Genomic DNA, 25484 nt, shown 5'->3' with positions numbered 1-25484 from the left:
TTCTCAATAATTAAGAGTTTGTTTCTTGATTTCTCTCTCTCTCTACTTTTTTCCCTTTGCTCAATTCTTTCACTTCTTAAATTCCACACATGAATGAAATCATACAGCATTTGTCTTTCTCTGATGGACTTATTTTGCTTAGCATTATACTCTCTAGCTCCATCCATGTCATTGCAAATGGCAAGCTTTCATTCTTTTTTATGGCTGAATAATTTTCCAGTGTATGTATATACCACTTCTTCTCTGTCCATTCATCAATCAGCGGACACTTGGGTTGTTTCCATATCTTGGTTATTGTAAATAATGTTGCTATAAACATAGTAGTGCATGTATCCCTTTGAACTAGTGTTTTGGGTTTTTTTTAAGATTTTATTTATTTATTTGACAGAGAGACAGCCAGCGAGAGAGGGAACACAGCAGGGGAGTGGGAGAGGAAAAAGCAGGCTCCCAGTGGAGGAGCCCGATGTGGGACTCGATCCCGGAATGCCGGGATCACGCCCTGAGCCAAAGGCAGACGCTTAACGACTGCGCTACCCAGGCGCCCCTGAACTAGTGTTTTTGTATTCTTTGGATAAATATCCAGTAGTGCAATTGCTAGATCATAGGGTAGTTCCATTTTTAACTTTTTGAGGAACCCCCATACTGTTTTCCACCGTGGTTGCACCAGTTTGCATTCCCACCAACAGTGCATGAGGATTCCTTTCTCATCACATCCTCGACAGCACCTATTATTTCTTGTATTGTTGATTTTAGCCATTCTGACAGGTGTGAGGTGAGATCTCATTGTAGTTTTGATTTGCATTTCCCTGATGGTAAGTGATGATGAACACCTTTTCATGTGTTTGTTGGTCATCTGGATGTCTTTTTTGGAGAAATGTCTGTTCATGTCTTCTGCCCATTTTTAATTCGATGACTTGTTTTTTGGTGTTAAGTTTTATAAATTCTTTATATGTCCGGGATAAGAATCCTTTATTGTATATGCCATTTGCAAATATCTTCTCCCATTCAGTAGGTTGTCTATTAGTTTTGTTGATTGTTTCCTTTGCCATGCAGAAGCTTTTTATTTTGTTTTTGTATTTTTTTGAAGATTTTATTTATTTATTTGACAGAGAGGGAGAGAGAGAGAGCACAAGCAGGGGGAGGGAAGGCAGAGGGAGAGGGAGAAGCAGGCTCCTTGTTGAGCAGAGAGCCGAACAGGGGGCTTGATCCCAGGATCCTGGGATCATGACCTGAGCTGAAGGCAGACGCTTAACCAACTGAGCCACCCAGGTGCCCCAGAAGCTCTTCATTTTAATGTAGTCCCAGTAGGTTATTTTTGCTTTTGTTTCCCTTGCCTTGGGTAACATATCTAGAAAAGGGTGGCTAAGGCTAATGTCAAAGAGGTTGTCTTCTCTTCCTGGATTTTTATGGTCTCACATTTAGGTCTGAAAAAGACAGGTTTAAATTTATATGTGTATTAGAATGAAGTGTTGCTTCAAAATTTTTCTGCATTTCTGATCAATGTCCCCTCCTTATGGTGAGTATCTACGTAGTGCATGAGAGCACTAAATGTGGCATCAGAGGAGAAGTGGAAACAGCTCGTATTAACAAAAAGGATCATGCCAGCATCAGGAGATGCAGCATTGTTTTCACTACTAAATTCTAGGAGGTTACTGCATAGATACTTACATAAAAAATATTGAGTAAACTAATGCGTGTATCTCCAGAGTGATTTTGTAGAACAGGCAGCTCAGACTGGAAGTCTGGAGTCATATAAGTCTATATAAGCGTGACTTACTCTCAGGCTCTTCTCCCTAAAAATGGGCAGAAAGCATGAACAGACATTTCTCCAAAATGGAGAAACTGGACACATTTTTAACTTCCGAGACTCGGCTCCTCATCTGCGAGATGGTGGTAACAGTCCCTACTCCTCAGGGTCACTCCGAAGGTAAAACGAGATAGCAGAAGTAAGTGGCTGGCCCATGGCAGGTATTTATAACAAAGATTGTGCCTTCCTATCCCCAGGTGTATCCTGTACAAATCTTCATTATTCCTTGTACAGATGTATGGACTTTAATATTCATACTGTGACATTTCATAAAAATGGATGAATCACAGGTCATCTACTCGTATAATTATTTCATTCCCTCCCCCACTAACTTACAAACCCTACAAGGAGAGGGGTTTTTCCTGTTTCCTCCTAGTGTAAGTGGTAAGGAGCATATCACACATGGTACAGGGTCTATCAGTATTTGTTGTAGGAAGGAAAGAAGACATGTTTTACTGAGGACTTACTAATATGGTCTAAGCGTGTTGCTCTTTGGTGGCCAACTTGAAGCATACATGTGGCTTCAGAGACTCTCCAAAGAGAATGGTTGCTGCTCTTTTGACTGGCGCTCTCAAATAGCAGCATTAGATGTTCTGAACACCCGTAGGCTCCTCAGCCTAAAGCTGCTTTCACAGCACCCAGATTCAAGTGAAAAGTTTGAAGTGACTCAAAAATGGATTTTTTTGCTTTTATGTACTTTTGATCTACAAATTCTCAACAATAGAGTCTATTTATCCCTATAAATGCACAACCATTTAGTTTCAAAACAGAATGAGGGGAGATTATGAGCTAGCTTCGAAAATTAATTACCACTTATGTAACAAAATTTTTGTGGTAAAATATGTTCTCAGCTCCAAATGACTAGCTCATGAATGAACTTTTAAAACCCAAACCATTTGCACTTCAGGGCTGTCAATAACACACTGATGAGATACTATGGAAGTTTTACCTTTATAAGGTCATTAATTTTTTTAAAAATGTAATCTAAAGTAAAATCTAAAGCCTCCTTTTTTTCCTTCCTTCTTTCTTCCCTCGCTCCCACCCTTCACTCTCCCCTCCCCGTGTTTCCCAAACACAGTTTAAAAAAAAAAAATCCCCTGTATTCCAAGCTGCATTGGCAGAAGAAGCTCCAAAAAAGTGTTAAGACTGTGACTCACCTCATTGTAATTCTGCTTATAGAATTTATGGAAAAGGAATGAAATCCAAGAAAATAAAATAAAACTTTAAAAATCCCACTGATAAGCAAAAATCCTTTCTGTAGGAAACAGAGTTATATAAAAAGATTTATATTTTGTTTCGTGTAACTCAGAGGAAACCCATATCCCTGTTAACTGCCCCCTCTAATTAGTTACAGACCATTTAATTCCATAAATATTTTCAAGGATTAATGATAATTGACACATGTATTATGCTTTTAATCTTTTAAGAATGTTAATATTGATCCTTTTTCCTAGAATCTTGGGATGGCGCCAGTATTATATCCCTGTAGAAAAAGAGGCAGAGATGCCATCTTGTAACCAGCCCCGTAATGGTTAAGTCAGCCTGGTTACGTACGTTGGCCGGGGTCTGTCTCTTTGCCACATCCTCCACTTAGCTCAGCTCCAGGCACAGCCAGGGTGATTTCCCTCTTTGTGTTCTCCCATTAACCACTTTCATTGAACCCCAAGGAGCCTAGAGACCAATGAATGCAAGGATTCTCAAACTTGGCTGTGCTTCCCCAACCATGTGGGGAAGCATTACAAAGAATACAGATGGTGCATGAGTCCCATCCCGGACTGAGTCCATCAGAACCTCTGAGAATGAGACTTGGGCCAAACAGCCTTGACCAACCTTAGTGTAACTTTAATGGAAACAGAAGAGCATTATTCAGACCTCTAACAAATGGAGTTGACTTTTAAAGGAAGAGAAGAGTTTTTGATGGGGATCTGTCAAGGTCAATTGGGCCACAGGGTACCTGGGTATTTGGTTAAACATTATTCTGGATGTGTCTGTGAGGGTGTTTCTGGATGAGATTAACACTTGAGTCAGTAGGCTGAGTAAAGCAGATTGGCCTCCCCAATGGGGGTAGGTGTCATCCAGTTCACTGACGGCCTAAATAGAATCATAGGATGAAGAAGTGAGAATCTACTCTCTCCGCCTGCTGTCTTCAATTTAGGACATGGGTCTTCTCCTGCCTTTGGACTTAGACTTGGACTAGAACCTCTGCCAATTGGAAGGAGCTGTGTGCAGGGATGCAGAATGGAGTTTTTTTTTTTTTTTAATAAGAAAATACTTTACATTCTATTCACAGACACATAAATAATCTCATATGATTCTAAAAAAATAGGATGGTAGACTGTGAATATAGTTTAAAGGTGAAGGTACTGTCTGACGTTATTGAATAATGATCAGCTCCCTACCTCTTTGTGTCTAAAATGTTTACCAAAAAGATAAAAGAAAAATATCATCAGGAAGAGAAAGGCAGTGCTGAGTGCCGAAGTCAGCGGGATGCAAGGACACAAGGAATCTCAGGGTGTCAGAAGCTCATTGGCCTGGGCCTTCTTTTTTCATTCCCTCTGGGTTCCTGTGAGCTGTGGTCTCTGATATTAAATACCAGAAGTGCTGCTGCTCCTTATGGTTGAGGCTCCCTGCTGCATTTGCCTCTTTTTCTCACCCTTCTTGACTCTCTCTGTCTCTCTGGTTTTTCATTCCTTCTTTATTTAAGCAGTGGATAAGTGTTTTAGGAAGTACATTAAAAATCAGTCATATTAATATGATGGGGTCTAAGCTAGGGATGTGGATTATTTGGGGACAATGTGTTCTCCAATAAAAACATTTAAAAGTGAAAAAAATGAAAAGGTCTGGTACTGCAATTTAAAGCAAATCACCTAAATACAGATAGATAAATAAAATAGGGCAAGATAATGGCATCTTTCTGAGTTTCCTATGCCAGAACTTTTCAAGCAAACTTAACACGCACAAGCAATTGGGGAAAAAAAAATTCACAAGTGAATAATTTAGCATATAACCTTCAGCAAAATCTAATGAAAAATCACCAAGCTGGATTTCAATACAAATTGTTGCATACAAAACCTGTTTTGCAAATATGTTACTGGTTTTAATGTAAGTTGCTGCATAAAATGTGAACAGCTTTACAACAACTATATTCTGTAATTTAGATTTTTAGCTTAGTTGCATGGCTTATGTAACTACAAAATGATGAGTCTGGAAGGCTTGAGCTTATAAGGGGAAAATGTCTTCGCTTTAGTGATTCCAGTTTAAACTTACAGAAATATCAAATTACTTATTGAAAAAAATCCCAGATGAAGTAAAAAGGAATGTTCTGGGAAGTTGCCATTGACAACCCTGACCTGATCTTATAGATGTTTGTTTCCCAGGATTACTTAGTGAGGAATATTAGCATTTTAAAAATAATGGCCAGAGGTCTTTAACAGTCTCATCAGAGGGTTCTAGAGGGGCTGCATCTTTTTGTTTTTTGTTTTTTAAAAGAAATAGCTAACCTAATTCTGTATAAAAATCTGAGCACAAACTAATGAAGAATAAAGATAATTAATTAAAAATTAATTCAGAGACTATGACTTGTTCCCCACTGTTCTTCCAACACCCCACCCTGACCTTGGACTGTCTCTGCAACCTATGACTGTAGAGACGAGGTCATAGGAAGGGAACCTGAGGGGGACCTTTCCAAATCCTATGAATCTAGGAGTCTGATCTCTGACTTCCAAATAATGTTAAAGCACAGCTTTGTTATCCAGATCCTGAAATGTCAGCCAACTTCACCAGCATGAGGAGTGCAATCAAAAAAAGACACTGTGCACCAACAGAAATACATCAGTCACTAAAATGGAAAGCCATATAGCAACAGCTGATGTCAACGCCAATGAACATTTTTAAACAACAACAACAGATTACTACATGGGTGTGCATACCAAGATGAAGGAACGTTCTCCTAGAGCTTAAACCTGCTGAGTAGGAGTCTTATCAACTGGGCAGTAAACTGCATACAGAGAGGTACCACTTCCTCCTGCATTTTCTTTACTCACTAACACCATCTTCACTTCCATTTGCAGCTTACCCTTCATTTTTTTTTTTTTTTAAGATTTGCTTATTTATTTTAGAGGGGTTTAGGAGTGGCAGAGGGAGAGGGAGAGAATCTCAAGCAATTCCCTGATGAGCACAGAGCCCAACACGGGGCTCGATCTCACAACCCTGAGCTCGTGACCTGATCCAAAAGCAAGAGTCTGGATGCTTAACTGACTGAGCCACCCAGGCGCCCCTCAGCTTACTCTTCGTTTTAAACTCCCATGTCCTTATTTACACTTGGACCCTTGGACCGTACTCCTTTCCTCCAGCAAACGTTGAAACAAAAACACCTAAGAGAAACAACATTGGGATGCCAATTTTCACCATTACCTAATTTTTCCAACCTGTTACAAAGTGCAACTCATAAAATCAAGAGGGAGCATCATTCTTTGTGTGTGTTAAACACTCATGGTAAAGCGATACCAAGTAAAGGAGCCAAGTTTCGACAATGTGGCAGATACCCTCCTGGAAATCGCTTGTGAAATGGCACTCCTTGAAGGCCCATATTTCATTAACTTGGCAAAACTCCCTTTCAAGGTCATTTCCAAATGCTCGTCTTGTGCAGAGCAGCATGCGTGTAGCAGCACCAGCATGGCACTAGGTCAACCCATTAGTCATTGCTGGAGTGAGCCTTCTGTGGAGAGGCAGCCTGCTTCAAAGTCAGATGGGCTTTGAAAAGCAAGCCAAGAAAACTTTCAGATTTGAAATGCTACAGAAAAGAAGGTCACAACATCTTTTAATTGCCTACTAGCCCTGCAGAAGGTTGCTTTTCATATTTTTATGCAAATATTAATATCTGCCCAGTGTGAAAACCAGGTTAAAAAATGTGGTAAGTGAGTTTGCGCATATGTCTTCAATTGAGCGTGGTGCCAAGTGCCAAACTTCAACCAAGCTGATCAGACCGTAGGTCTGTGTAAAAGCCGAAAGTGCTGGAATCTAGTTGCTATAGCTGCAAATTAAACAAATAAATGAGACACCATGGAATGCAGCAAAATATCTGTGGTCTGATTAGTTCATATTTGCCATATGTGTGAATATTAGCAGTCAAATTCTGAGTTTAAGCAAAGTGCTTCATAGAAGGTGCAAGCGAGGGGAAATGCTTAAAAATAAATGAGATTTGAATTCTATGTCCAAGGATAAGTATCTTACCTTTTATATAAACTTTTAAGGAATTTCATTACCTTTTTATGTTAGGAGCATGTACAAATTCAGTGTTGCTAAAAATACAAGATTTCCACCCAAGCATTTTTCCTTGAAGTTGTCGACAGAGTTTGACTCTAGCTTCTTATCTATTATATGATAGTAAGTGAACATCATTAGCTATAGGGAAATTTTATTTTATCTTGGCCACACTATTCCTATCCTATCCTCTTTCAGGGGACTTCTATTTACGGAGCCTATTACGAAGCACTGTGCTATGTGCTTCCAGGGCCAATCTCAGGAAGTCCTGCAAGAAGCTGTAAGCTTCCCACTCATGGAATCCAGTAGAGAAATTTAAAAAGACCATTGACCAGTGAATTCTATTCTGACTAATCTCTTAAATCACTTACACTAAACCCTTTTCAGAGAATGATAAAAACCAGAGAAAACTCGAGAGGTCATCTGGTTCAGTGGCCCTTTCGAGGTGGCTCACGTGTCTGCATCTCTTAGAAGAGCTGTCTACAGAAACAGAGTGCTTTTGGGGTTAACCCGGTGTGAGAAAGAGAATGGAACAAAAAAGACACTCTATTATGTGTGTGGCAGCGGGACAGGTAATAGAAAGGGATGTTTACTAACATCAATCTTTTTATCCTAACGCATATAGACAGTAGGAGTGTGAGGAGTAGCACTTGGACATACCAGATAATTTTATATATTACCAGGTCACATGAATGAATGTATTTGATAAGGATGAAAGGGGTTGCCTTAAGGGGAAACATTTCCGCCCACCAGGGCTAATCCTTACAACTAGCTTAAAACACATCTTAATTAGATCATTAAGGACAAGCTCATTCTCGGAATATGGATATGGTAAAACAATAGAAAAAAGTCACCCTTGCTTAGATGAAAAGGAAACTCATCGAAAATGCCAGGAACATTTATTAGTGTCTTGATGAGATATGTTTGTGAAATATAATGACTATTCATGGGTAAAGGCATCTATTCACTAGATATTAACAAAGCTCCATGAACAGAGGCCCTGGGTGTGATAAATGTGATGGGGTTGGTCAGCTCAGCATCCTACCCCCAGCTAGGGCGCTGGCTAGCTTGTGCAAGCCTGGGCAGTTCTCGTGCTGCACCCTTGAAGGCCAGCGGATACAGTTCTGCTCTGGAAAAGGGTAAGACTGGTTTTGAAAATTATAAGCCAGTGAGCTTGACAAGGATGTTGTAAGGTTCTAAAATAGATCACTGAAGGACTCAGGTAGGAAGCAGAGAGAAGTAAATGGTGATCATACGTACCAGCCTAAGCTCACTTAGAGAAAATAATCTTATTTCCTTTCTGGAAAGAGTTACAAGGCTGGGAGAGTAAGGAAATAAGATAGAAATGCATTCACTCTACCATTATTCATTCATCCTTTCCAAAACATTTTCTGAGACCTACTATGTGCCAGGCACTGATGCAGAAGAGGGGGCTATGCGAGGAAGCTAAGAGCATACACTGCAGTTAAAGAACGTCCAGTTCCAGACAAAGGCAACAACAGACTCAAGTACAGGACAATGGGCACTATCATGGAGGCACATATGGGGTAGAGGCTTGTAAACTAGGGACGGTCAGGTCTGTGATGTAAGGCAGAGTTGCTGCATGAGTAGACTGGGAGGAGAAGGAGGGATTTGACAGGGAACTGAGGGTTGGGTGGACACTCGGTCCTGGAGAAGCCCCATCTTAACCTTAAATAGGCTCGTGGAAGTTAACCAGTATTCCTAAAGGACCAGGCAGTTTGGGAATAAATTTGGTAGTTTAGGTTCAGATTCAAATAGAAAGAACGATTACCTACCATTTGCAGCAACATGGATGGGACTGGAGGAGATTATGCTAGGTGAAATAAGTCAAGCAGAGAAAGACAATTATCATATGGTTTCACTCATTTATGGAACATAAGAAATAGCAGGAAGATTGGTAGGAGAAGGAAGGGAAGAATGAAGGGCGGGGGTAAACAGAAGGGGGAATGAACCACGAGAGACTATGGGCTCTGGGAAACAAAATGAGGGCTTCAGAGGGGAGGGGGGTGGGGGAATGGGATAGGCCTGTGATGGGTATTAAGGAGGGCACATATTGTGTGGAGCACTGGGTATTATACGCAAACAATGAATCATGGAACACTACATCAAAAACTAAGGATGCACTGTATGGTGACTAACATAATAAAAAATTAAAAAAAAAAAACAAATAGAAAAAAAAAGAAAAAGTTGGGTTGAACATTTCCTGGTGGGTTGCCACAATCTTTCTTTGCTGTTCTTTCCTCACTTTTCAACACGACGCAGATAAAGGAGCGTGCAGATGAGATGATCATGTCTTCATGTTCTGGTGTGGACGTAAGGATCTGGCACAATGATTCTGGGCTCCCAGAAAAGTTTCTTTTCCCACTTTATCTAAATGTGACCAACACAATGACCCCTTGGGATCTCTAGATATCTAGAATCCAGACAAATTGGGAAACAGCAACACTTACCCTTCACAGGTGAGTTTTGTCCCCAAGCTACCATCCACCTGTTGCCAATATCATCTTATAACCCTTTCCTCAACAGATCCTCGTCCTAGAACTCTCTCTCCAGTATACATATTGCATTAATTTCCTATTTCTCCATCCCTGGATATATAATTTTCAGTGGCTAGTACCGCTGCCCGCTCTCCCCTTCTGCTACCACATAGGTCATTTTTATCTAAATACCTGTCTTGACCTTAGCAATCAACCATCCTCTCTGCACATGGTTACAAAATGGTTAAAATTTACTGCTCTGAAAAATCAGTTATTTTGTTACTGACTTTACTCACAGCAGGAGACTCCAAAGAAGGTTCAACTCAGGCACCTCAATTCAAAACAGTTTTATAGGTCAATCATTTTATTAAATTCCAATAGATCCATTTAATGACCCTTAAAATCTGAATACTGGGGCTTCCCCAGAGCCCATGCTCTACTCAAATTGAGTTTAACAAGATGGAAATCACTAGGAATAGGCATAAGGATCCTACATTTTGTATATAAAAGAACAAAATAACAACAACAACATCAAACCTTAGCTAAACCACACACTGGTCAGGTAGGCAGTGATGTGCAAGTTTCAGTGTATGAAACTGCCAAAAAAAGCTAATGGATCTCGGACAACACTAATAAGCCAAGACGCTGGCTAAACTGCTCTGCTGTGCTCTTGCCAAATCATACGAAACTGTAAAAACGAATCTAGACAAGCCGAAGACTCGTCAGGGGAGACCGAGCATGATGGTAAAGGGCCTGTGTACCATTTTCCCAATAAACATTTACGGAGTGTGCAGGAATGCCAAAGACTATGCTAGGTTCTGGAGGAAAAGATGACAGAAAAACAACAACAACATTTGCTGCCCTTTATGGCCTCATAGCCCATTGGGGGAATCACCAAATAAATACTAGTCAAACAATGTGATAAGTGAAATCCTAGGTGTCGGGACAAAGTGTTCTGAGTGCAGAAGAAGGGACCCATTCACTCACAGGTGGAGGCTGAGAAACGGATGTAGCAAGGAGCCATCAGAACTTCAGCTCTTCTAGAAAGGTAACTGAGGCAGCAGTGTGGAGAAAGTTCTGGTGAGGAGGGAGTGGGGAGGCAGGGAGATAAGAGACGAGTGTATTGCCTCAGTTCAGCTTGCTGATGACGAAGCTCTGAATAAAGCCGGGATGCTGGCAACGAGGAGGCTGGGGCAGCTCTGGGAGCCACTCTGGAGGTATATCGCATAGGACTTGTCAACTAACTGTGAGGACTGTGTGCAAAGAGGGCTTTCAGATGCTTCTGCCATTACTGAAGTGGCAACATGAGAGGAGTACCAAGATGAGAGGAGAGGTTAACGTGATGAATTTGTTTCAGTATGTTCATCTCAAGGTCCTTGTGTCAAATGCTGAGAATGATGCCCTTTGGAAGTTGGACCAGGAAGTACAGACTTGGAATGACCCATGTATAACAGAGACTGGAGTCATGGGGAAGAGTGAGATCCCCTTGGAAGAGAACATGAAGAGAACAAAGACAGCTGGTATTTGAATCCTGCAGAATAGATGAACGGACTGGACGGATTTGAACGGGAGGAAAAAAACAGAAGGTTCGGTTCCTTGTGAGAGTCTTCCCCTCAGCTGAAAACCCCATGGTCCCGGTCCACTGTTGAAGCTCCATCCCTGGAGATGCTCACATAGAGACTGGAAGGGAATATGCCAAGATATTGTTCAGGGAACTGAGGTATCACGTGGTGTATGGACCAGATGGTCTGTAGAAACACTTCCCGAGTTTTAAGATGCTAGGATTCTGTGTCTCTATGATAGAAAATGCAGCTTTGTTTTTCCACTTCACTTTCTTTGGCAGCTATCACTGATGCTTGCTGAGGTTGGAGCTTCAATTAAAAGGAAACTGGAAAGGATATAGGGATGGACTTCTGCCAAGGATCTGGGTCTGTGGCTAATGAATGATCTGTTTGTGGTAATGAAGAAGGAAGCCAGTTCCTAAGACAACACCTTCAGGCCTGGCCCTACCTCTCCCCCAACTATGAAGAACTGAGGGCACATGAATGGGAAACATATGAATGAAGTTTACTTTGAAATATCTATGGATTTAAGGATTAGGGGTAAAAGAAGTTGAGTAAACCACACTTTGGGTTTTGCTGACCCCAAAATATCTGAATGTGATTTATAGACCTTTTGATGAACTCAAACTACTGCTGGGCCTGCTCGTCTATTCAGTGTAGCAAGGAAAAGGGCAGAGTGTAAGCCAAGTAGTATTAGCCTTGAATTCTATCCTTCCGTGGAAAATTAGTTCTAAGAAGGATTTTGTGATGTCAGAAAGTTGCTTTAAAAAGCCATAGTCTATTACCCTGGAGGAAAAAAAAGCCACCTAATAATCAGATAAAATAATCAATATATGGAACTGCTTTCCAATAAATTTGACCCAGGCACTTCTATTTACCTGGCCTGTAACTCTCAAATGTCCCAGGGCCACGCTGTGTTCGTTGGACATCATTTCAGGCCTTCTCAGGCAGCAGTAGCAATATGATATGTACCCACCAGTAAGACCCTCAGAGGGGACAGCAGGCCATGTATGTGAGACTTTACTGTGGTGCAGCTGCGATTGAAGAGGGAAGTAAAACACAAGTTAGGAAAGAAGTGAATGGTTTGGGATTGCATTTTCTGTCAACTATTATGAAAAGGAAAAGACAGAGGAGGGAAAAAAAAAAAGGACAAGAGAAAACACAGACATAGACTATTGGTAAAATTCATTCATTGATGCAACTAATACTCGTTGATTTCCATTATGTAGAGGCACTGTTTGAAGCTCTTGGGATAAATGAGTAACTGAAAACAAAGACCTTTCCCCTTATGAAGATTAAATTCTAGCAGAAGGAGATGGACAATCAGCCATAAATACAGCATGTAAGTAAAGCCAGGTAATAGGTCAATAGGTAGCACCAGGGGCATGAAAGCAGGGTAAGTAAGGGGACCCTGGAGATACGGGGGTAGCTGGCAATATCTAATAGGCCGCTCAGAGTGGGCCTTACTGAAAAGGCGAGACGGCGCAAATGAAAACTCACAAGGAGAAACCTATGATCCGTAAAATGAAATATAAAAAAGCTTACACATGAGAACCGTATGCAGTAACTGAAAGTATCTGCCTCACTGTGGATGGAACTCTCCTTCTCGTTTCTAGGTCTTTGGGGTCTTATTTGTTTTCTTTGGGAGGTCCATTGGGAGTCTTAGAAAGTGGTTCCCAAGAAATCTCTGACCTCTGTTCCAGTCTTACTTTTTATTTTTGAAAATTTCCAGATATCTTTCAGTTACTTTAGAATATATTAGGAAAATAAGAAAGGTCGGGGTTTTTTTATATGAAAAAGAAGATAGCGTTCTCTTGACCAACAGCTTATTTTGTGAAATACCCAGTATCAGGGTGGCACAGACTCCATGGGTCATGAAATGCATCCTCTGTGGGGCCTGGAACTGGAAACTTTCCATAAGTTGTGTTATTGAACAAAAGAATAACATCAAATCTGAGTTCCTGCAAAGCCAATGATCATCCAAGCAGTATTTAATGCCTTCTCTTCTGGGAAAGACAGATGTACAAAAACTTTAGTAATTACCAAATGTCAAAATAATATTGAGCAGAATAAATAGTTGCCTAAATTAAAGTTTTCTTGAGGATCAGTTATGTATAACAAGAACAACTGACAAATCAAGCATGAAGAGAGGTGGGGCTTATTTTTTTTATTTCCTTATAAATTATATGGGGAATGAACAACCGCTGTGATTTTAAGAATATCTAGGTCATGTATGCTTAAAGATCTGTGATAATAATAATAATATCCAAACTTCTGCAGTGCTTGGCATTCTCAAAGCATTTTATAAACATTAATTAGGTCTTCGTGAAGCAGAGACACTGTCTCGTTGGTTTTTCCTGTTCTAGCATTGCTGAGAATCTGCAATCCTTCTAGAGTTTAAATATTTATTTATTCATTGCTTTGAATGTATACTTACTCCATTGACAGTGCTTTAAACTTATAATCAGCAGAAGAGACGGGCTCAGGGGTCTATTTTTGCAACCAAGAAACAAGCCTGAATAACAATATGCTTCTCGTTGTCAGAGTGAACACAGCCTACGGGACACTACTCTGTTGGCTTGTGGAATTGTTTTCCTATTCCCCTTCCACCACATCAAATAGGCCATTTCTATCCTTTAAAAGTGCAAGTATTTTTCTCATCCTGTAACCACCCAGTGCCTAGCAGGGTGCTTTGCATTTCATAGGTCTTATCAAAAATAAATGTTTGCTCGATTGAATTGAATCAAAGCTCAGCTCCCACAGGTTGCAGCCACGCAGACCCCAACCACAACTGCCCACAACCACTAGCATTACATTTTGCAAAGTGATTCATTTTGCTGCTATCTCTAGTTTTTTCTTGTCTTATCATCAGTGGACTGAGGATAGAAAGGTGGTAGAGAATATAAATATAAACATGACATTCTTCTAAGAGTCTTTTCTTTCTTTTTTTTATAGAGAGAGAACGCACGCACGCAGGTGTGGGAGTGTGTGTGGGAGGGGCAGTGGGAGAGGTAGAAAGGGAATCTTAAGCACAAGGGCTCAATCTCAGGACCCTGAGCCGAAATCAAGAGTACGACACTTAACCGACTGAGCCACCTAGGCACCCCAACATTTTTCCAAGTTTCAAAAACAAACATGTAAATACCCTTTTAATCACCAACACTTAGTGAATGCCTAAGGGGCGTCCGGCGCTGTTCAAATTGCTGGAAATACAAAAATAAATAGGGCTGCAAGGATAGAACAGTTTTTGATTTCTGGATATTGAAGTGACTTCAGTTAAATGTGCTATGTTTTATAGGTTTATATTTTTAATTATAATAAATTAAAATTGCGTGTGTGTGCACATGCTATTTTAACAGAGCCTGGAGATAAGCTAGCAGTCACACAACGAAGTTGTATTACTGTTACAACTCATCTATTTACCCATTTCCTCTTCTCTTCTCCAAAAAAATTCTAAGATTGCTTGCTGAGAGAACAGAGGTAAACAATAGAAAGGAAGAGATAGGATAGTTTCCTTTAGTTACAATCATGTCCAACTTACGGGTACTTCAGAGTAAATCAAAAGGAAATCCCGTGAATTTCAAATCGTGTGAGTTTTCTTTCATGCCTACTTTCTGACTAATTTTGTGCTGGGCAGTTGAGTGCTATAAATTCAAGACTGACTTGGTGATGTCTTCTGAAATGGTGCTGTGACAGACTTATATACCACATCAGGCCTCTGGATCCCAAGAGATTATGCTGAGACTCTTCAAACAGTTAAGTGTGATTCTATACACAAGAACAGGGTACATTCTCTCTTGGAATTCTTGTAGCTACAAAGATCTAGACAAACAATAAAAGGCCTAAAGGGCCATAGGCCATCCGCAGAAATATCTAAAAGTTACAAATTAAGCTAGTAATATATTAAATAAAATATGTTCTATCCTCCTACATTGTTAGATATATATTTCATAAAACAAAATAAAAAATACATGATTGTATGGGTAATAAAATAGACTTATAGATTTATCAATTACAAATTTGTGAATTATGAAATTATATTATTTAATATAATATAAATATAAACACTCCAAAATTTAATTTTCTTGTCTTCATTTCAGCAAATTCACTGAATATATTGTTATAATGGAACTTTTCACAAAATTTAAGCTCTACTGATCATATTAATCTAAGGCATTAATTAAAAATAAAATGTAATTATTATTAAAATATACACAATTTGAATGTTTTCATCAAAATACATTCAAATGAATGTAAAAATTTTTAGTTGAATTATTTTCATACTTCTAAACTAAATATTGAAAATTAGTTATTAAAATTAAAATACAAATGATAATTATTAAACTTTTAAATAAAATTTAAATAAAGTTGAAAATGCTTATCTGATTTATTAGTATTTCATAAATATTTTTATACATTTTTATAAAAATTAAATTATTTATGATTCCAGCAGTTAATGTTCATATTTTAATAGCCAATCTAAAGAATCAGCATCCTATTTAAAGTCACATATATATGAATTTGGAATAATGCAAATTAATATTGCAAAATATTCCTCAGCCACCATATGTAGCTTCTTTGTTAGTAATTCTGAAACCATGAACTGGAACATGAAGAAAACCAAAGAAATGGTCATTCATCTCTACTCACAGACAAAATTCATTAGGAAAGAATCTATTGAGCTCTTACTATCTTAGAGGATTTGACATGTTGATTCATTTATCTTTTCCCTTTCCTAAATATCTGTGTCACTCAAATTCTCCTTGAATTCCTAAGTAGTGTTTGTCTCCAAGAGTGAGAACTTTAACCCATCAAAGTGACTTGAGGGGAAATTCTAAGAGTCAAGTTATAGTTCTAATGGCCTCATGAGTACTTAGAAACCATCCGTTCGAAACGTTAAGTAGCACCTGGATCTGCAAAGGTGGTGACTTATTCTCTGGTGTACAGGTAATATTGTGCATTTGAGGGATGTGGACGACAGCCCAAACAGTTAAGGCCTGTACTCCTATAGCACACGATGCGACCACTGGTTCTCAGCGAAGGCCCTCCTCGTGTTGTTAATTTCATACTGTGCCTAATTTATAAGCTAAACTTTATCGTAGGTATGTACGTATAGGAAAAAACATAGTATGGTACTGTCGTCGGTTTCAGACATCCCTGGGGATTTTGGAACAGATCCCTCTCAGATAAGTGGGGGGGTGTCGACTGTATACAGAATTCATGCATCAGTCTTCCAAATAAGCACTGATGCTACTACGTGCCAGGTGGGTGGGTGGAGTGCTCGGGCCTGGCAGGCTGCTGTTTGCACTAGGAAGTAACACTCCTGTGAGGGATACCGACATGCCTGATGGAGATTTGAAGGTGCTTTTCAGGCCAACAGGAGAGCTAACCTGGCCTGTGGGGGTGAAGAGAGTCTTCTGAGAGATGTTACAGAAGCTAGCAGGGTGAGCAGGGGTTCTCCAGTAAAGAATGGGAAGGGCACTGGGGGCGGAGGCTTGCAGACACTGGGTTATGCAAAGGCTTTTCACATTCAAGAAAAGTCAAAAGTTGGAGAGGCACAGAGTAACCACATAAAGACCCTTCGACGGCAAAATGAATCTGACAAGACCCAGCTAATTTGTTTGGAACTAGACCAGAAGGGCCATGTTAATCCTTCAACAGCACGGCTCTAATTGGACTCAAAGAAAATGCCAGTTGTCTGAGCTGTGTCACTTTTGAGGAGTTGGCTTAGGAAAGAATTAATCAAAGCCCCTCAGTACAGTAATGTTTGTTTGTTAGTACACACCACTTTTCTCCAAATATACCAAAATTGGGGGCAGAAAGGAAACTTATTTTGGACCTATGACGTGTGATGTCTAGCTCTTCGTTCCCCTATAATTTCTCTGATGGGTTGCCCTTTTCACCAGGAGCACCCAGTGACATATTCTAAAAATTGCCGTAACCAAAAAAATGTAGGCTTCTTAGTTAATAACAAAACTGCTCAATTCCAGAAGCAGAAAGGGAAGACAACACAAAATTTCTCTGCAGAAAATATATCCTCAAGTCTTGTAAGGTGACATGAAAACCATCCAAAATATTTGATTTGAAACGTGTGAAGGCAACACCGTGGCTAAAGCATCAGAAGGAATCAGACGGAGAAGAAGGGAAAGAGCTAGCCACCCCAGGCAAATGCCCTCCAATGGGCACAACCTGCCAAGGACACTTCCAACACTTGTAGCAGCTCTCTGAGAGAGTCTTGCTGCTCCTCCAGGGGCAATTCTCCCGGTGCCCTAGTTACATCCAACACAATCCCCTGATGTGAGATGGAAGAACAATGGGGCCTCGAGAGTTCTACAGGTGGGACTAGGTCCTTCTCTCCAACAGGGGACAAGCCTTTGAATGGCACAGAAATTAAAGACATCCATAGAGTGAACCAATTGTATTATCCAACAACACCGACACCTTATAAACTGTGGATTCATCTGCTACGTAGTTTTAATAGTGACTCAGTTTCATGGGAAGATTTTTCTTTTTTTATTGACATTCAGTATTCTTCTCTAATTACAATCTCATAATCCCCCTCATTCCACCGCCAGTTAGGCACATTCTATGGAAAGCCCGAATTAGAAAATAGGTCTTTAATAGATTTTTTTTTTTAATGAAAGGAAATTATTTGTTTTAGTCTACTCACCATTCCATGATTCAGCCACCCTGGGATAAAATTATCCAGCAACTTTGGGTAAATCATCTCTCTGTCATAGGCATAAATGATCCAGAACACCGCTACCACGAACTGGAAGGGAAAAGAAATCCTTTATTTAAAATTCACAATATACAACGTGTTGGTTATCCATTGTTCAAAGAACCCAACAGAACCGTAATCTATAGTGAAAGACGGATCCGTAAACCAGCTAATGACTGGAAAGGGATCTCTGACTTCACTCCATTAGTGGTAACGCGTGGGGTCCTTCTTCCTTCCTTGGTCTCCCTACTGTGTTCTCGCAGGCAAAGGGATCTGTTTTCGAGGGAGAGATAAATGATCTGTCTGTCATCTGGAACAGCTCCCTTTTAGGGCTAATTGTGTCGGTTTGAATCCTCTCAAGAGGGTTTAAAAGTTCACTGGTGGTTTTTTGGATCCCATTCTCCACTGTCCAGAGTCAGCACACGTTCAAGAAACTATAGTGTATTTTCCTTGAACCCATCATGTGGTTTAAATTAATCTTCACATTCTCAAGTTTCCATTTCACCACTAACGGCATTAAAATCACTGCTATATAAAATGTCCCAAAGTCACATTTCCTGCAAATGTATTAATTTTATAGCCTAAGCAGGGGCTTTGGCTGCATTGAAAGCAGAGTGTATGGAACACAAAGGAAGAATCCTAGTTCTCCTGGAATAACTCACATGTTCATCTGGGTTCCTGAGGTTTATTTAGACCAATCAGCAAAATTACCATCCGAAGAGAGTACAGTACTCAATTTATTCTCTTATCTTTCTTCAAACTAATGGTGAGAGAAGTTCAGATAAAATAAAGAAATGAATGGTCCAGGGTCTTAACCTTCAGCATAGAATTTTAAAGAAGATGCAAATGCTTTTGTACGTCGTCAATAAATGTGGCATGGAGAAAGCAACTACCCCAGAGAGAGGGATCAAAGTCTCTGCAGAGTTACATCTCATAACAAATGCTACAAGCGATAAAATGCAGACGAATGTTAAGCAGAAACAATTTTTATCTCATTTCTTGTAAGTCATCCATACCCCCACATTTTATTAATAAAAGTAGTAAATATTTTAATGCCACTTTTTATAAAACTCCCAGCACAAGCTAGTAATCTGAAGGGTTCCAAGTTCTTTTCCAAGTATGTCAGTTATGACATGGGTAATCGTAGCCTGAAAAGAAAGTTTACCCTTAAAACCTAAGATGTTATGAACATTTCTCATTTCATAAAACATATTGAAGGATAATTACAACAGGCAACCAGAGATCACACTCACAGTTTCAATACTGGATTGAGGTCTTCAGTTATTTATCCTGCTTTTGCATCAACTATTTTTCACTCAGTTGATAAATGCACAAGATGGAAAAAAAATTATTAGCTTAATGTTAACCATCATTAGGATCTTTCCAAGTACAACGAGTAATTTCAAATTATTCACAACTTTGGTTTATTCATCCCACTGCAGACTTCGAATGTCCTGAATACCAATGTTACCTGCCCTCAGACCTGGGTGCCAAACTTTACATCATCGTGACTCAAAATGCAGTCCCCAGATCAGCAGCCCCCATGTCACCTGAGAGCTTGTGAGATGTGTGGAATTGCCAGGTCTGTCCTGAGATGTTCTGATTCTGCATCTTTAATGAGATCCTGGGGTCATTCATATCCACATTAAAGTCTGAGACGTCGGCTTTGGAAGGTCCTACTCCAGCCACCTTGATCCTCTGGCCCTCACCATGGAGTGAGGCAGTCCCTGAGCCAAGTGGCTGGTCTACCCAGAGTCTCCACCTCCTTTTCTAGACCACATCCTGGGAAACTGTGATCCTGGAATTTCCTCCCGAGAAAGACACAAGTATGTCTCAGGGCCTGTGTGGACCTCCTTCCTGGGTCTGACCTGGAGAGTTGACTGTACAATCAATGTGTATACCCTCTGACCTGTGAAGTGGTTAAGATGTATCTCTCTCTGAAGGTGAGGACTAGTTTTACATTTCGTCTGGGAGTCCACACGCAAGCACGAAGCTACTTTAATCATGGATGGAGCTATAGGAGGAAACCCCTTCACCTTTGCCATATAATGTAACCCAACCATGGGTGACCTCCCGTCACATTCACAGGCCCCCTCCCACACTCAAGGGGAGGGGGTGATACAGGCCTGCACCACAGGGTATGCAATCTTGGGGCCATCTTAGAATTCTGCTTACCATACGCTTCCATTCTTCTTCTTTTCCAAATTCTTTCAGCTCTTTTAAGTCCTTTGCATTTCCATTTAAATCTTAGAATCTCAGCTTGCTAATTTCTACAAAAACATCCTCCTAGAATTCTGATTACGACCATACTGAATCAATATATTCAATCTGGGTTGAAACAACATCTTCATAATATTGCATCCTCTCACCCAGGAACATCATTGATGCCTCCATTCATGTGGATCTTTGGTTTTTCAGTTTGTAGCTTTCAGTGGACAGATCTCACACATATTTTTAAAAAATCTCTCATCAAACATTTCATTTTTTTATGCTATTGTAGATAGTACTGAATTTGTTTTTACATTCTTTGTGACTCGTGTATGAAAGTACAAATGACTTGTATATTGAGGCTGTGTCCTCTAGCTCGGCTAAATTCACATAGTTTGAGCAGTTCTTTCGTAAATTATTTTAGATTTTTATATGCACATGATCTGCAAATAAAGACAGCTTTTCTTCTTCCTTTACAAACCATTTACTTCTTTCTCTTTTCGTAACTGCACAACCTATAAGCGTCAGCACAATGTTGACTAGAAGTGATAAGCAGTGAGCACCCTTGCTTTCTTCCCTCTCCTAGGAAGGTGTCCAGTCTTTGAACATTTAATTTTGATATTAGCTGCAGGTTTTTCTTAAATGCCTTTTACCACTTTGAGGAAAATCTCTCCTATCCTTCATTTATGTATGTAATGGACAAGTGCTGAGTTTTTTCAGATAACTTTGCTCTATATTCTCAGGTGATCAGATAGTTCTTCTCCTTTATTCTGTTAATATGATGAATTATATAGATTTTAAATGTTAAACCAGCCATTAATACTTGGTCATTATGTATTACCATTTTTATATATTGCTGGATTTGACTTGCTGATATTTTGTCAAGAATTTTTCTCCCATCTTAATTTATACAATACATCAATCCATAGTTAGTTTCATTTTCTCATATCTTCTTCTAGTTTTGGTGACAGGACAATGGTGGCTTCAAAGAAATAAATTGGGAAAAGCTCCCTCCTCTAGTTTTCAAGGGACTCTGTGCAAGATTGGTATTAGTTCCTCCTTACCTATTTAATGTGCTACTTTTTTTTCTTTTCTTTTTTTTCCAACTTTTTTTTTATTATGTTCAGTTAGCCAACATATAGTACATCATTAGTTTTTGATGTAGTGTTCAGCAATTCATTAGCTGTGTATAACACCCAGTGCTCATTACAACACATGCCCTCCTCAATACCCATCACCAGGTTACCCCATCGCCCATCCCCTCCCTTCTGTAACCCTCAGTTTGGTTCCTGGATTCCAGAGTCTCTCATGGTTTGTCTCCCTCTCTGATTTCTTCCCATTCAAGTTTTCCCTCCCTTCCCATGTGGTCCTCCACGCTATTCCTTATGTTCCACATATGAGTGAAACAGTATGATAATTGTCTTTCTCTGCTAGACTTATTTCACTTAGCATAATCCTCTCCAGCTCCATCCATGTCGATGCAAATGGTGGGTGTTCATCCTTTCTGATGGCTGAGTAATATTTCATTATGTGTATGGACCACATCTTCTTTATCCATTCGTCTGTTGAAGGGCATCTCGGCTCCTTCCACAGTTTGGCTATTGTGAACATTGCTGTTATGAACATGGGGGCGCATGTTCATTACATCTGTATCTTTTTTTCATTACATCTGTATCTTTGGGGTAATTTTTTTTATTTAAATTCAATTAGCCAACATATAGTATATCATTAGTTCTGGGGGTAGTGTTCAGTGATTCACGAGATGCGTGTAAAGTGATAAGCTGCTCTAGCGGAGCTATCTGGACTTATAACTTTTCTCATGAGAAGATCTGTGAATTCAATTTCTTTAATAGATACAAAGTTCCCAGGTTTTCGGCTTTCTCTGGAGAAAAGTTTTAGTTTCTCAGATTTAGTCATTTTTGTCCTTTATGGAATTTCTCTATCTCATCTAAGTTTTCAGCTTATCAAGCTGTTCTCACTCTTCAGCTACAGAAATCAGCGAAAGCTACAAATCAGGTGTTTTCTCCTTGGAGAGCCAGTTGTTAATCATTGACTAGCACACCACTGTGGAGAGCTGCTTTCTGTTCACCATACATGATCATTCGTGGTGTTCCCACCACATGGAGAGCATTGTGGGGTCAGTACTTACTGGCGTAATGTGATAAATCCTTTCACCCCTAGCATATATTAAGGGAATTTCGTGGGTTATTAAAAGTGAAGTGACTTTCAAGAAAGTGTTAGTCACCTTTCTTAGCATAACACTAGAAGGCCAAGAGGCCCAGCTAACTGAATAATCAGCCTTCTAAATAATTCTTGAGAGAGAAACACAGCACAGATGGTGGCTTCTTGGCTTCATGCACTGATATCCTCTTGATAGTATGGTCATCAGCAAACCCAAAATAAGTTTGAACTCTACCACCAGGGCATGAATATGAAACAAAAATAGGTTCTCTTGGACAGGGGAAGTACCACTGCAACGTTCCACCATAGTGGCCAGCTCTTTCTCAGCGTGCACCTGCTGGTTCTCAGCTGCCAGCCCCAGAATACTGTACTTGAACGGAGAGTAGAAGGAGCTCAGGCACTCTCCAGTCCTTCAAGCTTCCCAGACAAGGTACTTGTATTATGGCTAGTGGTTGAGGGCTCATCTGAACCCCTGGAACAATTAGAAATGAAGGCAAAAGAAAACTGGATTTATGCTTTGTCTCCTTCTGTAAAGAGTCTCTTCTATGGTATCCAATAGAAGCTGAAGTTAATCAGCTTTAGTCCACTTCTAGAAGAAGCTTTACTGATCAGTGGGAAATTCTTTGGCATTTAGTAAAACTGATTAGAGTGCAAAGGATGTTGCAGAGAAATGTACCATGAAGGAGGTCAAAGAGAAAAGTCACTTATCTATAGGTTGGTCTATAAAGGCCATTTAGCATACCTCAAACATCCACTGTTGAAGGAGGGAAGGAGAAAATAAATGAATACATCTCTGAAGTCTTCAACTTCAGTATGACATGATCCTATGAAATCGCTTTCCTTTAAAATTAATCTATTAGTACTCAGAATTTACCAAATACCTACTGGAAAAAGAAAATTGAATCCTGATTTGAGCTCTATTACTTTGCTTCCAGGTTTCCTTGTCACGATTTCCTTTCCCATCACTTATCTCCGGGTAATATATAGACATGTTTCTCATTGTGCTTTCTCCTTCCAAACAAACAGAGCATGAGAATATGTTGTGCGTTTTGGATGCTAGCTGGCTTTGTCTCTGATGGTCCCCAAGCAGACAGAGACTCTCTCATTTTGACAAGGCCCTTGTCTTCCCACCCTCCAGGTCTAGAAGATTCCGAGTCCCGACATGTTCGCCTGGCTGACTTCCCTCAGCCATACCCTCAAATTCAGCAAGGCACAGCCAAGCATAGGCCCCTCTGAAATGTTACAGTATCTTTTGTTCCAGAGTACAGTTAGTTTCTAGTACTCATTCCTGGAAATGTGACATAGAATACCTCTACTTGTAATTATGAGGCTGTGAGTAACACTACATTTTTTTTACTCTGTGCACGATGCTCAAATTACCTTAAAACCAGCATCTGCATTTAGAGAGCTTCTGAAGCACATGTTGCCGCCTTTTTTCCACAGCCTTCAACTATAATCTTTGTGGTAGAATTTATAATTTATCCATGTTTACCTACATTTAGGTCCTTAATGGTCCCTTCTGACTGAGTAAATAATGTGAGAATAAAAGCCCAGCTCCTATAGTGCCCATTTGACTCGCCGCCTGCCTTTCTCTCTGACCTCAGATTGTACCACATTGTCTCTTGCTCCCTAAGCTCCAACTGGCAATTCCTTCCTGAAACTCATTAAGCTCTTTGGTGCCTCAGGCTCCTCGCATTTCCTACTCTTTCTGCCAGGAATTCTCGTACCCCATTTTCACCGGGCTGCATTCTCTGTCCCTTCAGGTCTAGCTGAAACGGCACCTCTTCACCAACGCCTTGCCAATGACTCCGCTGCCCCGTTCTTTTCTATCATAGACGCTGATAGAAAGTAAGTTTGTGTTGTTGTTCAGTGTCTGGCTCTCTTCTGAAGAGGAGAAGCGTCAGAGAACAGGAACTTGTCTGTCTTGTCTGTTGCCGTTTCACCACCACTTCACACTTGTACGTGTCATAAGAGCAAGCACCCTTCTAAGCCTCCAATTTTCTTCCTAATGACCTAAAATCCCTTTTTCATGCTCTTCATATTTTTTGTCCTCCTGTCCGTGAGGAAGAGAAGCCCTTCTTTCCAGCATTATTCTTCTAGCCCAACTCTTCTCAGACCTTCTACCTGCCAGCCCGTCCTTCACCTGTTTATGTCTTCTATCATCCTGACATGATCCTTCTCTGGACTTCTCGATCAGGATGGAAGACCAAAGGCTCCCTTTCCCCAAATCAACCAGACACAAGGACAAGTGAAACCAACAAAGTAGGAAACACCCATAATCCAAATACCACCCTTTTCAATAGGCTGCTCAATACTAGGAAAGTTGAGCCAGGACAGGGCAAGACTGATGTAAGAAATGAGATCCAAGGCTTCCCTGGTCGAGTGAGCAGCACAGAGAGATCGCTGCAGGCGGTGCCCTCTAAGAGACACTGACTGACCCTTGCTGGGAACAGGAGGTCTGAGATGCATGGGAGCACTGGGGAGATGTGCTGATCCCTGCTTGTCTTCATGTGTCAGAGGTGATGATGTGAAATGCGGCCACGGGCCAGCATGTTATCTCTGCAAGGAGCAGGATGTGGGTACGTTATGGTAAACAAGAAAGGATCTGTGGTAAGCAGCCTGAATGGACAGCTCCTGCTCACCTGATGAACGCTAAGCTTCCTGTCACCATACAAAACGGTTGTGATCAAAATGCGTCCCGGAGAGAGAAATGAGTGTAGCGCAGAAAGAAGCCACGCCCCAAAGGAGGTGGTGGTGGGAAAGAGGCAGAAATTCAAGCCGCCCTAGCTCAGTTCCCTAGCCTGTCTCCAGTTCTATCCTTTCGCAAATAGTTGGCTCGGAAAGAACCAATTTAAGGATAAGTAATCATAAGAAAAGAAATAGCATGGAATGTATTCATAAATACCACGAGAGAGAGAGAGATAAAGTGGAATATGACCACCCCCCCCAAAAGGCAACTGAATACAAACCAGAAAAATGATTAATTAATGTTCAAATAATTCTCCATTAAAGAAAAGAGGTCAAAGATGAAAATCTGAGATTAAATAAAGAAGACAGAGCAAGAGAAGAGTGGAGAGCTTAAGAAATAAAATATATAATATAAAACTACATAAAACTGAAAGTCACATTATAAGCAGTAAAAGGAAAAACTGCCTTTGGTAAAGACAGTGAGGGTTTAGCTTTCTTCAGTACTGTAGACTAGATACACCGAAAAACTTTCCTACTGTGCGACACTAGGTGCTAAA

The 25484-nt window shown here is 40.2% G+C and overlaps 1 protein-coding gene across 22 annotated transcripts in view; it reads right to left on the bottom strand.

The window, feature by feature from the left end:
- AIG1 (androgen induced 1) overlaps positions 1–25484 on the bottom strand; it is a 322928-nt gene that overhangs the window by 223730 nt on the left and 73714 nt on the right. For all 22 annotated transcript variants that reach the window (XM_040627866.1, XM_040627863.1, XM_040627869.1 and 19 more), the window contains exon 3: positions 17800–17901. In XM_040627866.1, coding sequence (XP_040483800.1) covers positions 17800–17901 — 102 coding nt within the window. The remainder of the gene's footprint in view (positions 1–17799; positions 17902–25484) is intronic.

Source organism: Ursus maritimus, unplaced genomic scaffold (assembly GCF_017311325.1).
Source record: "Ursus maritimus isolate PB19 unplaced genomic scaffold, ASM1731132v1 scaffold_13, whole genome shotgun sequence".
Classification (NCBI taxonomy): domain Eukaryota; kingdom Metazoa; phylum Chordata; class Mammalia; order Carnivora; family Ursidae; genus Ursus; species Ursus maritimus.
The sequence above is the reverse complement of the archived record's forward strand: the minus strand, read 5'-3'. Positions and strand labels throughout refer to the sequence as shown.